The sequence below is a fragment of the Hyla sarda genome, chromosome 10, assembly GCF_029499605.1.
Source record: "Hyla sarda isolate aHylSar1 chromosome 10, aHylSar1.hap1, whole genome shotgun sequence".
NCBI classification, from domain to species: Eukaryota; Metazoa; Chordata; class Amphibia; order Anura; family Hylidae; genus Hyla; species Hyla sarda.
The window spans coordinates 126,258,556-126,276,523 of NC_079198.1; the positions used below are offsets into that span (position 1 = coordinate 126,258,556).

The window sequence follows — 17,968 nt, forward strand, 5'->3', positions numbered from 1 at the left end:
CCCGAGCCTCTTCTGCTGAGACTGCCCTGTTGAACCTGGTCCAGGGTAATTCTTCCGTTGGCGAGTATGCCGTACAATTCCGTACTCTTGCTTCAGAATTATCCTGGAATAATGAGGCCCTCTGCGCGACCTTTAAAAAAGGCCTATCCAGCAACATTAAAGATGTTCTGGCCGCACGAGAAATTCCTGCTAATCTACATGAACTTATTCACCTAGCCACTCGCATTGACATGCGTTTTTCCGAAAGGCGTCAGGAGCTCCGCCAAGATATGGACTCTGTTCGCACGAGGCGTTTCTTCTCCTCGGCTCCTCTCTCCTCTGGTCCCCTGCAATCTGTTCCTGTGCCTCCCGCCGTGGAGGCTATGCAGGTCGACCGGTCTCGCCTGACACATCAAGAGAGGACACGACGCCGCATGGAGAACCTCTGCCTGTACTGTGCTAGTACCGAACACTTCCTGAGGGATTGTCCTATCCGTCCTCCCCGCCTGGAAAGACGTACGCTGACTCCGCACAAAGGTGAGACAGTCCTTGATGTCTACTCTGCTTCTCCACGTCTTACTGTGCCTGTGCGGATGTCTGCCTCTGCCTTCTCCTTCTCTACTGTGGCCTTCTTGGACTCTGGATCTGCAGGAAATTTTATTTTGGCCTCTCTTGTCAACAGGTTCAACATCCCAGTGACCAGTCTCGCCAGACCCCTTTACATCAATTGTGTAAACAATGAAAGATTGGACTGTACCATACGTTTCCGCACGGAGCCCCTTCTTATGAGCATCGGATCTCATCACGAGAGGATTGAACTTTTGGTCCTCCCCAATTGCACCTCGGAAATTCTCCTTGGACTTCCTTGGCTTCAACTTCATTCCCCAACCCTGGATTGGTCCACTGGGGAGATCAAGAGTTGGGGGCCCTCTTGTTCCAAGGACTGTCTAAAACCGGTTCCCAGTAACCCTTGCCGTGACTCTGTGGTTCCTCCAGTAACCGGTCTCCCTAAGGCCTATATGGACTTCGCGGATGTTTTCTGCAAAAAACAAGCTGAGACTCTACCTCCTCACAGGCCTTATGATTGTCCTATCGACCTCCTCCCGGGCACTACTCCACCCCGGGGCAGAATTTATCCTCTCTCTGCCCCAGAGACTCTTGCCATGTCGGAATACGTCCAGGAAAATTTAAAAAAGGGCTTTATCCGTAAATCCTCCTCTCCTGCCGGAGCCGGATTTTTCTTTGTGTCCAAAAAAGATGGCTCCCTACGTCCTTGCATTGACTACCGCGGTCTTAATAAAATCACGGTTAAGAACCGCTACCCCCTACCCCTCATCTCTGAACTCTTTGATCGCCTCCAAGGTGCCCGCATCTTTACTAAATTGGACTTAAGAGGCGCCTATAACCTCATCCGCATCAGAGAGGGGGATGAGTGGAAAACGGCATTTAACACCAGGGATGGACACTTTGAGTATCTGGTCATGCCCTTTGGCCTGTGCAACGCCCCTGCTGTCTTCCAAGACTTTGTTAATGAAATTTTTCGTGACCTGTTATACTCCTGTGTTGTTGTATATCTGGACGATATCCTAATTTTTTCTGCCAATCTAGAAGAACACCGTCAGCATGTCCGTATGGTTCTTCAGAGACTTCGTGACCATCAACTCTATGCCAAAATTGAGAAATGTCTGTTTGAATGCCAATCTCTTCCTTTTCTAGGATATTTGGTCTCTGGCCAGGGACTACAAATGGATCCAGACAAACTCTCTGCCGTCTTAGATTGGCCACGCCCCTCTGGACTCCGTGCTATCCAACGCTTTTTGGGGTTCGCCAATTATTACAGGCAATTTATTCCACATTTTTCTACCGTTGTGGCTCCTATCGTGGCTTTAACCAAAAAAAATGCCGATCCCAAGTCTTGGCCTCCTCAAGCGGAAGACGCCTTTAAACGACTCAAGTCTGCCTTTTCTTCGGCTCCCGTGCTCTCCAGACCTGACCCTTCCAAACCCTTCCTATTGGAGGTTGATGCCTCTTCAGTGGGAGCTGGAGCTGTTCTTATACAAAAAAATTCTTCCGGGCATGCTGTCACTTGTGGTTTTTTTTCTAGGACCTTCTCGCCGGCGGAGAGGAACTACTCCATCGGGGATCGAGAGCTTCTAGCCATTAAATTAGCACTTGAGGAATGGAGGCATCTGCTGGAGGGATCAAGATTTCCAGTTATTATTTACACCGACCACAAGAACCTCTCCTACCTCCAGTCTGCCCAACGGCTGAATCCTCGCCAGGCCCGGTGGTCTCTGTTCTTTGCCCGATTTAATTTTGAGATTCACTTTCGTCCTGCCGATAAGAACATTAGGGCCGATGCTCTCTCTCGTTCCTCGGATGCCTCAGAAGTTGAACTCTCTCCGCAACACATCATTCCACCTGACTGCCTGATCTCCACTTCTCCTGCCTCCATCAGACAAACTCCTCCAGGAAAGACCTTTGTTTCTCCACGCCAACGCCTCGGAATCCTCAAATGGGGTCACTCCTCCTATCTCGCAGGTCATGTGGGCATCAAGAAATCTGTGCAACTCATCTCCCGCTTCTATTGGTGGCCGACTCTGGAGACGGATGTTGTGGACTTTGTGCGAGCCTGCACTATCTGTGCCCGGGATAAGACTCCTCGCCAGAAGCCCGCTGGTTTTCTTCATCCCCTGCCTGTCCCCGAACAGCCTTGGTCTCTGATTGGTATGGATTTTATTACTGATTTACCCCCTTCCCGTGGCAACACTGTTATTTGGGTGGTCGTTGATCGATTCTCCAAAATGGCACATTTCATCCCTCTTCCTGGTCTTCCTTCAGCGCCTCAGTTGGCTAAACAATTTTTTGTACACATTTTTCGTCTTCACGGGTTGCCTACGCAGATCGTCTCGGATAGAGGCGTCCAATTCGTGTCTAAATTCTGGAGGGCTCTCTGTAAACAACTCAAGATTAAATTAAATTTTTCTTCTGCATATCATCCCCAGTCCAATGGACAAGTAGAAAGAATTAACCAGGTCTTGGGTGATTATTTGCGACATTTTGTTTCCTCCCGCCAGGATGACTGGGCAGATCTCCTTCCATGGGCCGAATTCTCGTACAACTTCAGAGTCTCTGAATCTTCCTCCAAATCCCCATTTTTCGTGGTGTACGGCCGTCACCCTCTTCCCCCCCTCCCTACTCCCTTGCCCTCTGGTCTGCCCGCTGTGGATGAAATTTCTCGTGACCTTTCCACCATATGGAGAGAGACCCAAAATTCTCTCTTACAGGCTTCATCACGCATGAAGAAGTTCGCGGATAAGAAAAGAAGAGCTCCTCCCGTTTTTTCCCCTGGAGACAAGGTATGGCTCTCCGCTAAATATGTCCGCTTCCGTGTCCCTAGCTACAAGTTGGGACCACGCTATCTTGGTCCTTTCAAAATTTTGTGTCAAATTAATCCTGTCTCTTACAAACTTCTTCTTCCTCCTTCTCTTCGTATCCCTAATGCCTTTCACGTCTCTCTTCTTAAACCACTCATCCTCAACCGTTTTTCTCCCAAATCTGTTCCTCCCACTCCTGTTTCCGGCTCCTCGGACATCTTCTCTGTCAAAGAGATCTTAGCCTCTAAAAAGGTCAGAGGGAAAACTTTTTTTTTAGTGGACTGGGAGGGTTGTGGTCCTGAAGAGAGATCCTGGGAACCTGAGGACAACATCCTAGATAAAAGTCTGCTCCTCAGGTTCTCAGGCCCTAAGAAGAGGGGGAGACCCAAGGGGGGGGGTACTGTTACGCCGAGCGCTCCGGGTCCCCGCTCCTCCCCGGAGCGCTCGCTACACTCTCTCCGCTGCAGCGCTCCGGTCAGATCCACTGACCCGGGGCGCTGCGATTCTGCCTCCAGCCGGGATGCGATTCGCGATGCGGGTAGCGCCCGCTCGCGATGCGCACCCCGGCTCCCGTACCTGACTCGCTCTCCCTCGGTCCTGTCCCGGCGCGCGCGGCCCCGCTCCCTAGGGCGCGCGCGCGCCGGGTCTTTGCGATTTAAAGGGCCACTGCGCCGCTGATTGGCGCAGTGATTCCAATCAGTGTCTTCACCTGTGCACTTCCCTATATCACCTCACTTCCCCTGCACTTCCCTGCCGGATCTTGTTGCCATTGTGCCAGTGAAAGCGTTTCCTTGTGTGTTCCTAGCCTGTGTTCCAGACCTCCTGCCGTTGCCCCTGACTACGATCCTTGCTGCCTGCCCCGACCTTCTGCTACGTCCGACCTTGCTTCTGTCTACTCCCTTGTACCGCGCCTATCTTCAGCAGCCAGAGAGGTGAGCCGTTGCTAGTGGATACGACCTGGTCACTACCGCCGCAGCAAGACCATCCCGCTTTGCGGCGGGCTCTGGTGAAAACCAGTAGTGGCTTAGAACCGATCCACTAGCACGGTCCACGCCAATCCCTCTCTGGCACAGAGGATCCACTACCTGCCAGCCGGCATCGTGACAATAACTACTATAATACTGCTCCTATATACAAGAATATAACTACTATAATACTGCTCCTATATACAAGAATATAACTACTATAATATTGCCTTCTATATACAAGAATATAACTACTATAAAACTACCCCCTATATACAAGAATATAACTACTATAATACTGCTCCTATATACAAGAATATAACTACTATATTACTGCCTCCTATATACAAGAATATAACTACTATAATGCTGCTCCTATATACAAGAATATAACTACTTTCCATTTAGTCTTCAGGCAGCACAGAAGGGTTAATAGCTCCTTTCAGTTTATCCCAGGACCGCCCACCTAGCAAACAATTAAGAGAATTAACAAGCCTCAGGCCAAGCCTGGCTATAACCATCCATCAGAACCTCATCCACTTGTGTTTTTTTCTGTCCTTCAGTTCTGGGACAGGTGTAAGGTGTATATACCTGCTATTACTAGACAGGTGTAAGGTGTATATACCTGCTATTACTGGACAGGTGTAAGGTGTATATACCTTCCAAGCTCACCAACTAATATCTGTCTTTTTCCTTCCTATTCTCTTAGATGGGGCCATTGGGAAGCCCTGGCCCCCTGAGCGCAGTCTCGGTAAACCTGCGGGGTCGCCAGACTTGGGGGTACTGGCTCGTGGGACCCCTCTGCATGGCTGACCAAGTCTGGCCTTAAATGCAGTTAAAATCGTCCGCTCAACCCCCCCCCCCCCCCTGGCTAGCCTGGCTAGGCCGTCCCCCTGGAGAGCTGACCTGTTTACAGTGCAGCATAGGATCCCCTGCGGTCCTGGGGCTCCCGGTGAATGATTTCACTTGCTAGCGCGTCCATGCGCTATATGGCAGCGCGGTACTGCGGCAGGGAGCTCCGGTGGAGGCGGCCATTAGATTCCGGTGTGGAGATACGTCATTCGGCCGCCGGTGCAGGATGGGAGTTCCAGGGGAAGCCCTACATCAGAGCGCCGATCATGGCGCCCGCACCTGCAGTGCTGGGCAGCCGGATCGCACGTTCTATAAGGTATGTGGGGGCACATTGCGTATGCTGGGGTTACTTCTGAAGGGCTGTGTGCCAGCTAGTATCTGTATTAATGGAGGCCATAATATTCATAGTCAATCTTTGTTTGGTGTTTTGCATATACTAGGCTATTGCAGTGTTGCATATTGCTGGTCTGTAGCTATGTGCATATACTAGGCTACTGCAGTGTTGTATATTGCTGGTCTGTTGCTATGTGCATATACTAGGCTATTGCAGTGTTGTATATTGCTGGTCTGTTGCTATGTGCATATACTAGGCTACTGCAGTGTTGCATAGTGCTGGTCTGTTGCTATGTGCATATACTAGGCTATTGCAGTGTTGCATATTGCTAGTCTCCCTATCTTATGCTGTTTCTCTCCAGGTATCAGGTGCTGGCAGACAGAGGGATTGTCAGCTGTGCAGGCTGTGTAATTAGGCTCCGCCTCCCCAGCAGCAGTGTGCAGAGTTTGTGCAGAGTTTGTGCAGAGTTTGTGCAGAGTTTGTGCAGAGTTTGTGCAGAGTCTCTCACTGTAATACTCTATGGCAGGATAAGTGTGTGACGCTGTACGCTCACGGTAACATTTAGTATATACTATGTATATTGTGATGATGGTTCTCACTATTTATACAGGGTACGTGGCGTGGATGCCTTACTCCCCATATCACTCATATTGTAAATCCCTGCCATGTTATTGCTGGTATAGTGTGTAATGCTGCGCGCACTAATACACTATCATGCAGTATTTCTGTGCGGTTACCTCACATGAGATTATGTGTATTGGTGACTATGCGGGTTATGTCTTTCAGCTTATACTATTTGCTGTCTGTACGGATCACAGATGTCCAGCTACTCCCTGGTTGAGCCGGATATATATATATATATATATATATATATATATATATATATATATATATATATATATATATATATATATATATTGCTCCCAGGTACGGAGGAGCCTGTAAGTAGGTGATGCTGTATACTCACCTTATACTGTATATATAACCCTATCAGTAAGTGATGCTGTATACTCACATTATACTGTATACTGGTATATAATCCTGTCAGTAAGTGATGCTGTATGCTCACATTATGCTGTATACTGGTATATAATCCTGTCAGTAAGTGATGCTGTATGCTCACATTATACTGTATACTGGTATATAATCCTGTCAGTAAGTGATGCTGTATGCTCACATTATACTGTATACTGGTATACAATCCTGTCAGTAAGTGATGCTGTATGCTCACATTATACTGTATACTGATATATAATCCTGTCAGTAAGTGATGCTGTATGCTCACATTATACTGTATACTGATATATAATCCTGTCAGTAGTGATGCTGTATGCTCACATTATACTGTATACTGATATATAATCCTGTCAGTAGTGATGCTGTATGCTCACATTATACTGTATACTGATATATAATCCTGTCAGTAGTGATGCTGTATGCTTACATTATACTGTATACTGATATATAATCCTGTCAGTAGTGATGCTGTATGCTCACATTATACTGTATACTGATATATAATCCTGTCAGTAGTGATGCTGTATGCTCACATTATACTGTATACTGATATATAATCCTGTCAGTAGTGATGCTGTATGCTTACATTATACTGTATACTGATATATAATCCTGTCAGTAGTGATGCTGTATGCTCACATTATACTGTATACTGATATATAATTCTGTCAGTAGTGATGCTGTATGCTCACATTATACTGTATACTGATATATAATCCTGTCAGTAGTGATGCTGTATGCTCACATTATACTGTATACTGGTATATAATCCTGTCAGTAAGTGATGCTGTATGCTCACATTATACTGTATACTGATATATAATCCTGTCAGTAGTGATGCTGTATGCTCACATTATACTGTATACTGATATATAATCCTGTCAGTAGTGATGCTGTATGATCACCGTGTACTGTATACTGATATATAATCCTGTCAGTAAGTGATACTGTATACTGATGTTTTCTATATATTCCTGTCAGTAGTGAGGCTCTGCTCACTATATACTGATGTTTTCTATATATTCTTGTCAGTAGTGAGGCTCTGCTCACTATATACTGATGTTTTCTATATATTCCTGTCAGTAGTGAGGCTCTGCTCACTATATACTGATGTTTTCTATATATTCCTGTCAGTAGTGAGGCCCTGCTCACTATATACTGATGTTTTCTATATATTCCTGTCAGTAGTGAGGCCCTGCTCACTGTATACTAATGTGTTCTATACATTTCTATATAGTCCTGTCAGTAGTGAGGCTCTGCTCACTATATACTGATGTTTTCTATATATTCCTGTCAGTAGTGAGGCTCTGCTCACTATATACTTGATGTTTTCTATATATTCCTGTCAGTAGTGAGGCCCTGCTCACCATATACTGATGTTTTCTATATATTCCTGTCAGTAGTGAAGCTCTGCTCACTATATACTGATGTTTTCTATATATTCTTGTCAGTAGTGAGGCTCTGCTCACTATATACTGATGTTTTCTATATATTCCTGTCAGTAGTGAGGCTCTGCTCACTGTATACTGATGTTTTCTATATATTCCTGTCAGTAGTGAGGCTCTGCTCACTATATACTGATGTTTTCTATATATTCCTGTCAGTAGTGAGGCTCTGCTCACTATATACTGATGTTTTCTATATATTCCTGTCAGTAGTGAGGCTCTGCTCACTGTATACTGATGTTTTCTATATATTCCTGTCAGTAGTGAGGCTCTGCTCACTATATACTGATGTTTTCTATATATTCCTGTCAGTAGTGAGGCTCTGCTCACTATATACTGATGTTTTCTATATATTCCTGTCAGTAGTGAGGCCCTGCTCACTATATACTGATGTTTTCTATATATTCCTGTCAGTAGTGAGGCCCTGCTCACTATATACTGATGTTTTCTATATATTCCTGTCAGTAGTGAGGCCCTGCTCACTGTATACTGATGTTTTCTATATATTCCTGTCAGTAGTGAGGCCCGGCTCACTATATACTGATGTTTTCTATATATTCCTGTCAGTAGTGAGGCTCTGCTCTCTGTATACTGATGTGTTCTATATATTCCTGTCAGTAGTGAGGCCCTGCTCACTGTATACTGATGTTTTCTATATATTCCTGTCAGTAGTGAGGCCCTGCTCACTGTATACTGATGTTTTCTATATATTCCTATCAGTAGTGAGGCTCTGCTCACTATATACTGATGTTTTCTATATATTCCTGTCAGTAGTGAGGCCCTGCTCACTATATACTGATGTTTTTCATGTACAAGGCTTTGCTGACATTTTTTCTCTTGAGTAGACACAAGAGTGGACAAAGCCAGACAGGTACATGAGATGGACTCCAGGCTCAAGTCAGAGTCCAAACATTGGGAGAATCCAGGTAAGACAGACTCTGCGGTTACTTAACTATGTAAAGTCACTGGTGTCCTCAGATATCCAACTCTGCCACCATGAGTAGTCCGGCTGAGCAGAGACATTGAGGACAAGGTACCTGGAGAAGAATTGTCTCCCAAGTGTCCTCACTCAGGTCTGTATCAGACGTCCTATGTGATTTCCCTTAGGTGGGTCTAGAATCTTTAGAGTCTGATGGGTCAGCAGTATATGAGGATCCTAGAGTTCTTCCAAGGAAAGGAAGAGCTTGGCCTTTCCACAAGCTGCCAAATGGAAACCATCTTAGTCCTGCTGCTCTAAAGGGCGAAACATCTTCTCCAAGAGCCAATGTTCTGCAAAAGGGCTCAGGATAAAGGAACCAGGGAGAAGACTACCAAATCAAATCAGTTTTATGTCAGAAGGACAACCATGGTTGGTGCAAGACTTTCTGGATTCCTGTCAGCCTGAGGAAGGGTGGCATGTGTTATGGACACCTATCTACATGTGCCCATACATCCATCCTCAGCGGAATATCAGAGTGGTCATCCAGTCAGGAAAAGGAGTGCTTCACTATTCTGGACCCTGCTGTTAGTATATACTCCCAGGGTGGTAGAGCCATTGTGGTAGTGGCTGTTCTTCATCTTCAGGGGATCCATGTGGTGTCGTACCCGGGCACCTGACTCCGGCTGTTTTTTTTCACTGAAGAAGTCACATTCTACAAACGGTCTGAGAGATTTCCAGGAGAAAGTTCTGTCTGGACAGGAATCTCCAATATTTTTCCTCCCCACTTGGGCGGTCAGTCGCACATGCAGGAGTCTCAGATTGTGGCTTTCCAAAAGAAAATCTCCCAATAGGTTGTAGATTTTGACCTACGCATGTGGTCCTGCTCACAACAGATGCCTCTGAATCAGATTAAGGAGCTTACATGTTGGATCTTTGAGTCCAGAGGAGCTGGACACATGAAGAATATCAGATGTCAGCCAACCTGAGGAAGATGGGGCCAGTGAACTTGGGTATTTTGGCTACACTTTAACCCAGTGCCCAGTATCCCAGCGGTCCCAGCAGGCACTCTGAATATCCAGGCGGATCAGCCGAGCAGAACTATTCTATGTTCAAGCAGAGGTGCCTCACTGAAGTATACCTCTGCCAAATAGTCAGCAGGAGAGGTCTACCTGATTACGACATGAGGGCTACCATAGAAAACTGAAAGGTTGCTAAATTTGCTTCTCTGAATTGCAGAAACCAACCAGACATCTTGGATGCACTGAGAGTATCAGAGAGGCCTCTACATCTATCTATTTCAGCCTCCAGTCATAAAGAAGATCCTGATGGACAAGCCAGACATGATCCTAATAGCCCCATACTGGCCAAGACGGGGTTTGTTTTCCCTCCTGTTACAGTTGAAGGAAATTTCCTCCCCACAGGGACCTGCTGACACAGAATGGGTCCTTCATCCACAGCCGGAGCTGTTGCCTTTGACTGTGTGGAGTTTGAGAGGGATAGATTCCATATGATGGGCTCATTGGAGGAGGTGATATCTACTCGTCTTTTCAGCCAAAAAAGAATCCTTAAAGGCGCTCTACTCGACACTCTAGAGAAAGTTCACGTTCTGGAGGAGGATCGAAAAGAAGTTCCATTTGCAGTCGTTTTGCAGTTCCTCCAAAATGGATTTGAAAAAAACCTGTGAGCGAATACATTGAGGCTCCATGTCTCAATAAATTCCTTCACAGATAGCAGATTGGCAGTCATCCAGTCATCACTTGATTCTTCACAGCACTAAGGCAGGTCAGACCTGTCATGGGTCTTCCTCAGACCTGTCATGGGTCTTCCTCAGACCTGTCATGGGTCTTCCTCAGACCTGTCATGGGTCTTCCTCAGACCTGTCATGGGTCTTCCTCAGACCTGTCATGGGTCTTCCTCAGACCTGTCATGGGTCTTCCTCAGACCTGTCATGGGTCTTCCTCAGACCTGTCATGGGTCTTCCTCAGACCTGTCATGGGTCTTCCTCAGACCTGTCATGGGTCTTCCTCAGACCTGTCATGGGTCTTCCTCAGACCTGTCATGGGTCTTCCTCAGACCTGTCATGGGTCTTCCTCAGACCTGTCATGGGTCTTCCTCAGACCTGTCATGGGTCTTCCTCAGACCTGTCATGGGTCTTCCTCAGACCTGTCATGGGTCTTCCTCAGACCTGTCATGGGTCTTCCTCAGACCTGTCATGGGTCTTCCTCCAGTGGTAGTGTCTAAGCCTATCCCGAGTAAGTTGACCTGAAGTGATTGTCCTACAAGTTCTTTCCTGATTGCGATAACATTCTCACACAGGTTGGGATAAAATACAAGCGCTCTCCTCATGAGATCCCTTTATAAGATTTGTACCAGAGGGAGTCCTGCTGAAGGTGTCATCTGAGATGACATCATCAGGGAATTCACTTGCTGAAGTTCTTACTGGATCCACTGTTGAGGAGGAAGAGTTCTTCACCATCTGGATGGGTCTGCAGCACTAATCTTCTACCACAATAGAACCAAGACATTCAGGGTGGAAGAGAATCTGTTCGTACAGTTGCCGGTGTGGTAAAGGGAAGAAAGATGTCTAAATCTACCTTGGTGAAATGGCTTAAGTCTACGATTCTGAACGCCAGTGAGATCACAGGAGTTGAGCCACCAGATTCCATCATAGCTCAATCTACACTCTAGACAACCAAAGGTGGGGTACAGCCTCTGGCATGTCGGTGCTCTATGCCGTGTTCAATTAAGTATCCCCCCCTTATGTTGCTATACAGCTCCCTTCTGTGCTGCCTGAAGACGAAATGGAAAGGGAAAATTTGTACTTACCGTAATTTTGCTTTCCATGAGTCTGAAGGCAGCACATACAAACCCTCCCTACTATAGGTCATCTTTTTGCATCAGAACTGAGTCTATTCAATAACACAAGTGGATGAGGTTCTGATGGATGGTTATAGCCAGGCTTGGCCTGAGGCTTGTTAATTCTCTTAATTGTTTGCTAGGTGGGCGGTCCTGGGATAAACTGAAAGGAGCTATTAACCCTTCTGTGCTGCCTTCAGACTCATGGAAAGCAAAATTACGGTAAGTACAAATTTTCCCTATAATACTGCCTCCTATATACAAGAACATAACTACTATAATACTGCTCCTATATACAAGAATATAACTACTATAATACCGCTCCTATATACAAGAATATAACTACTATAATACTTCTCCTATATACAAGAATATAACTACTATAATACTGCTCCTATATACAAGAATATAACTACTATAATACTGCTCCTATATACAAGAATATAACTACTATAATACTGCTCCTATATACAAGAATATAACTACTATAATACTGCTCCTATATACAAGAATATAACTACTATAATATTCGTGGTAGAGAGGAGGATGAGACCGCACCACTGTATCACGGCAATCCTGCAGCGCAGTCACTGGAAGGACAGGTGATATCCGTAGTACAAGGATAAATAGGGGTGCAGAAAATGTACAATATCCAGGAATGTAGGTCAGTAGAAATAACGCTTCAGCACTCACCTATGTTTTAAATCCTTTATTTGGGCATCAAATCCAGAGATAACCGCTGGCCAGGGGTGGGGAGGGAGCGAGGATGCCGCTGCGGGAGCAACTAGTCGCCTCCTCCTCCGCTGCTCCCGCAGCGGCATCCTCGTTCCCTCCCCACCCCTGGCCAGCGGTTATCTCTGGATTTGATGCCCAAATAAAGGATTTAAAACATAGGTGAGTGCTGAAGCGTTATTTCTACTGACCTACATAACTACTATAATACTGCCTCCCATATACAAGAATATAACTACTATAATACTGCTCCTATATACAAGAATATAACTACTATAATACTGCTCCTATATACAAGAATATAACTACTATAATACTGCCCCTATATACAAGAATATAAATACTGTAATACTGCCTCCCATATACAAGAATATAACTACTATAATACTGTTCCTATGTACAAGCTGTAGAAAGAGGAGAAGCTTTTGGAGGATCAGGGATCTTATTATTCCAGATCACAGACATTTTTCAGTTTCACCTAGAATATTTCTGTACACATTTAACCCCTCAGTTTCCTTGTACACATTGTAGTAGTTTTCTGTTAGGTCACAGCACTGGGTAAATATGGCGTTTCATCGGCTGCGGCTGGGCCGGTCCCAGTGACTCACACAATGGTTGGGCAGATAACAGGCTCCAGTCCTCACTATCGGGACTACATACATAGATACATAGAAATCGGCGCCGAGCACCATGCTCCACGAATGTTCCCTTATTGTTCTCCTCAACTTTGCAGCTCACACAGGTAGGTGGCTGGTTTTATTATACCACTATAGAGGCGTCATGGGGGGGGGGGGGGGGGACCGTATACCAGAATCTGTGTAGGACCCCTAGACAGATATTATGTACAGATACATCCACGGATACATATGACAGTGCACATACATCTACGGATACATATGACAGTGCACATACATCTACGGATACATATGACAGTGCACACACATCTACGGATACATATGACAGTGCACACACATCTACGGATACATATGACAGTGCGCACACATCTACGGATACATATGACAGTGCACACACATCTACGGATACATATGACAGTGCACACACATCTACGGATACATATGACAGTGCACACACATCTACGGATACATATGACAGTGCACACACATCTACGGATACATATGACAGTGCACACACATCTACGGATACATATGACAGTGCGCACACATCTACGGATACATATGGCAGTGCACACACATCTACGGATACAAGTCTCAACAGGCTTTAGAAGACGGTCTAATTTAAGTAATTTCGCTCAGGTAATAGTTTAAACTAGTTTTCTTAGCTTTTCAAACACCTTACTCTGTCCTGAGTGAAATCATTAATGTAAAAGTCTGTTATTTTTATTATTTGAAATGTTAATTAAATTTATAATTAAAGTAAGAAAAATTTTGTAAAAAATTAAAAACGCATACAAAAATATATAGATCACAAACTTAAAACACATTAAGGTGAGGTCAGGGGTCATGCATGTAAGATGCCAGCTCAGGTCAGGAGATTGAAGCATGAACGAAGTAACATTTAAGCCAGCTTCGGGATGGTCTGAGGTTTTGGTCTAAACAGAGCTGCTGCGACTTTCGCGGATAAGTCGCGAATAATAAATACCAGCCTAATGTTTAGAACGATCTAATTTAGAGCCTTATGCTTTGGAGGAATGGGAAAAATCTAAAGTGAAAGTCGCAGAAAAATAGACTGCGAAAAAAGTGGCCTAAAGAGCTTGATAAATGTCCCCCACAGTCTTTGCCTTAAATGTTGGCACCCCTGAAATTTTTACTATCCGTCAACATTTAAATGAAATAAAATGCTATGGAGGAGACCCAGGAGGACCCCACTATGGAGGAGACCCAGGAGGACCCCACTATGGAGGAGACCCAGGAGGACCCCACTGCTGACACAGACCTAAAAAAGCAAGACTACATTTTGCCAAAATCCTTCTGGGAAAACGTCTTGTGGACAGATGAGACCAAGATAGATTTTTGGTAAAACACATCATTCTACTGTTTACGGAAAACGGAATGAGGCCTACAAAGAAAAGGACACAGTACCTACAGTGATATATGGGGGAGGTCAGTGATGTTTTGGGTTGTTTCGCTGCCTCTGGCACTGGGGGCCTTGAATGTGTACAAGGCATCATGAAATCTGAGGATTACCAATGGATTTTGGGTCGCACTGTACAGCCCAGTGTCAGAAAGCTGGGTTTGTGTCCGAGATCTTGGGTCTTCCAGCAGGACAATGACCCCAAACATACGTCAAAAATCCCCCAGAAATGGATGACAACAAAACGCTGGAGAGTTCTGAAGTGTCAGCAATGAGTCCAGATCTAAATCCCATTGATCACCTGTGGAGAAATCTTATAATTGCTGTTGGGAAAAGGCGCCCTTCAAGTCACCTATGTCTGCTGTCACTATCTTCAGTCAAGTCTATTATAGTCAGTGGGGCTGAGTTGAAGTCTGTCCAAACACTACAAGTCCCAGCATGCTGCGAGGTCCCCTGTGTTTCTGGCTACCTCTCTGGGATCCTGGCCTAGCTGTACAGACTGTTACCATCTGTCTACCTCAGTAAAGCTACCATTAACCCTGACCTGATCTTAGACTATTGCCTAGCCTAGGGATAGCGGTACTACCGTTCGGGTGGTTATCGGGAAAACTACGCCCTGGCGTCATGAACATTTAGGGGTTTATACCATCTGCTCCTGGGCTACAACATCTGCCCCATACCTCACCTTCTTACCCGTGGCTCACCACAAAACCATAAACGAAAACAACAAGGTAACAGCACTGGATGTCAGCTTGCATGATAAAAATTTTTAAAAATGATATAAAAACCCTACCCTAATATAAAAAAAAGCACCCTTTTTCCCATTTTAGAAAAAAATTATAAACCATATATGATTTAGACATGTGCAGAATTGTCCAAACTATTACAAATATAATGTTTAGGATGTAAAAAAAAAAGTCCCATCAAAACAAAAGTACCGGTAAGCGTTTAAAAAAACTAATAATGGGTTTTGTTTTAATTGCATAGGCCTAGAGAATAAAGAGAACATGTCATTTTTAACCATAAAGTGTACTGCATAAAAACACCTCCCCCCCCCCCCCAAACTAATGAAATTGCGGTTTTCTTGTCAATTCCCCTCCCCCCACACACATGCACAGATAATACTTTTTTTTTTCTCTATGGTAAAATAAAAGGTGTCATTACAAAGTATAATTGGTTGCGCAAGAAACAAGCTCTTCATATGGGTCTGTGGAAGGAAAAATAAATGAGTTGTGCCTCTTCAAAGGCGGGGAGGAAAAAAACAAAATGCAAAAATGACAATGGGCTGGGTCCTCAAGGGGTTAAAAACACATGCAAACTGACAGAACAAATATATTTTGGACAGTTGATTTAAAAAAAAAAAATCCTTGTTAAAACCTCATTTTTTTCTTAAAAATAAATAAATAATAAATAACTAAAAAATTTAAATTACATATAAATTTTAATTTTTTTATTTTTAATTTAAAATATTTTTTTTTTTTAGATGAAATAAAGAGTAGGTTTTAACAAGATTCAAAAATGCGATGTAAACCTCACCTATACAAAGTAATAATAAAACACAGAGCAGAAAGAGCGGCAGAGGAGAACGGCAGAACAACAGCGCGGCGGGGCAGAGCAGCGGTTTAACAAAACAGTAAAGGAATAGCAGAGCTGAAGAACAACCGAGAAGAGGAATAGCAGAGCTCAGGAATAGCAGTATGTTATAGTGCAGTGGTCTCTTAGATGTTGCAAAACTACAACTCCCAGCATGCCCGGACAGCCGTTGGCTGTCCAGGCATGCTGGGAGTTGTAGTTTTGCAACATCTGGAGGGCCACAGTTTGGCACCATTGTTATAGTGCATTGAGCTGTGTAGATGATCTTTTATAATTCAGTTTTCGCTATAGGTCAATATACATGTATCCATGCTTTTCCTTCTATTCTTCAGGATGGGTTCACTCTGTGACGGTCATAACCCCTGAGAGAACTGTGGTGGGAAAAGCCGGCTCTACGGTGGTCCTGCCATGCCAGTACTCCACCACTGTGGGCAGTCAGTTTGTGGTAGAATGGAAGTTTTTGCCTGGAAACACCCAAACGGCAAAATGGCAGCAGGTAAGTAGGGAAATGGCAGCAGGGAACTGAAAATATTTAGGAGTATTGGACTTTTGCTGGTAGGGTATGTTGGGAGTTTTCCGACAGCTAGAAAGCTAACCTTCTGGCCATTCTATAACTTGTATATGGAATTTATTAACAGATTTCTGCTTTGCAGGCCTCATCTTTAATTTACAGTTCTCTTAGAGCTAGTGGACGGAGCTTATTTCTCTCCCCTCCATAGACTTTTATTGCTTGTCTTGAGCTCCCTCCTTCCCCCTCCATAGACTTGTATTGCTTGTCTTGAGCTCCCTCCTCTCCCTCCATAGACTATTATTGCTGCCTTGAGCTCCCTTCGCCTCCATAGACTTTTATTGCTTTACTTGAGCTCCCTCCCCTCCATAGACTTGTATTGCTTGTCTTGAGCTCCCTCCCCTCCATAGACCTGTATTGCTTGTCTTGAGCTCACTCCTCTCCCCTCCATAGACTTTTATTGCTTGAGCTCCCTCTCCTCCATAGATTTGTATTGCTTGTCTTGAGCTCTCTCCTCTCCCCTCCATGGACTTTTCTTGCTGCTTTGAGCTCCCTCCCCTCCATAGACTTGTATTGCTTGTCTTGAGCTCACTCCTCTCCCCTCCATAGACTATTATTGCTGCCTTGAGCTCCCTTCCCCTCCATAGACTTGTATTGCTTTACTTGAGCTCTCTACTCTCCCCTCCATGGACTTTTCTTGCTGCCTTGAGCTCCCTCCCTTCCATAGACATTTATTGCTAGTATTGAGCTCCCTCTCCTCCGTAGACTTTTATTGCTTGTCTTGAGCTCCCTCCTTCCCCCTCCATAGACTTGTATTGTTTGTCTTGAGCTCTCTCCTCCCCCTCCATAGACTTGTATTGCTTGTCTTGAGCGCTCTCCTCCCCCTCCATGGACATGTATTGCTTGTCTTGAGCTCTCTCCTCCCCCTCTATAGACTTGTATTGTTTGTCTTGAGCTTTCCTCCATAGACTTTTATTGCTTGACTTGAGCTCCCTTCTCCCCCCTTCATAGATTTTTATTACTTTTCTTGCAGACACAATACAAAGCTGAGCTTATTTTCAGAGAAAAATATTTATTTATGGGGGTGAAGAGAGAAGAAGCATAACAGGAGAAAGAAGCATTTTTTTTTCAATAAGATACTTTTACTTTAATTTGTTTGTACTATTGATCTTTGCAAAGTTTTTTCAAATTAAAATGCTATTATATTACAAGTCGCTGACAATATGACACATAGAGGCTGCAGTAAAGGGGCCACAAAAATGACTCCTGGCATCCACTGCCCCAGGGCGTGTTACATAGTGAGCAGTATTCTGGAAGCCATGTTTGCAGTTTACAGTCA

At 44.7% G+C, this 17,968-nt stretch overlaps 1 protein-coding gene across 2 annotated transcripts in view; it reads left to right on the forward strand.

Moving 5' to 3' along the window:
* Positions 1 to 17,968, forward strand: part of VSIG2 (V-set and immunoglobulin domain containing 2) — a 53,304-nt gene that overhangs the window by 18,182 nt on the left and 17,154 nt on the right. For both annotated transcript variants that reach the window (XM_056543432.1, XM_056543433.1), the window contains exon 2: positions 16,454 to 16,617. In XM_056543432.1, coding sequence (XP_056399407.1) covers positions 16,454 to 16,617 — 164 coding nt within the window. The remainder of the gene's footprint in view (positions 1 to 16,453; positions 16,618 to 17,968) is intronic.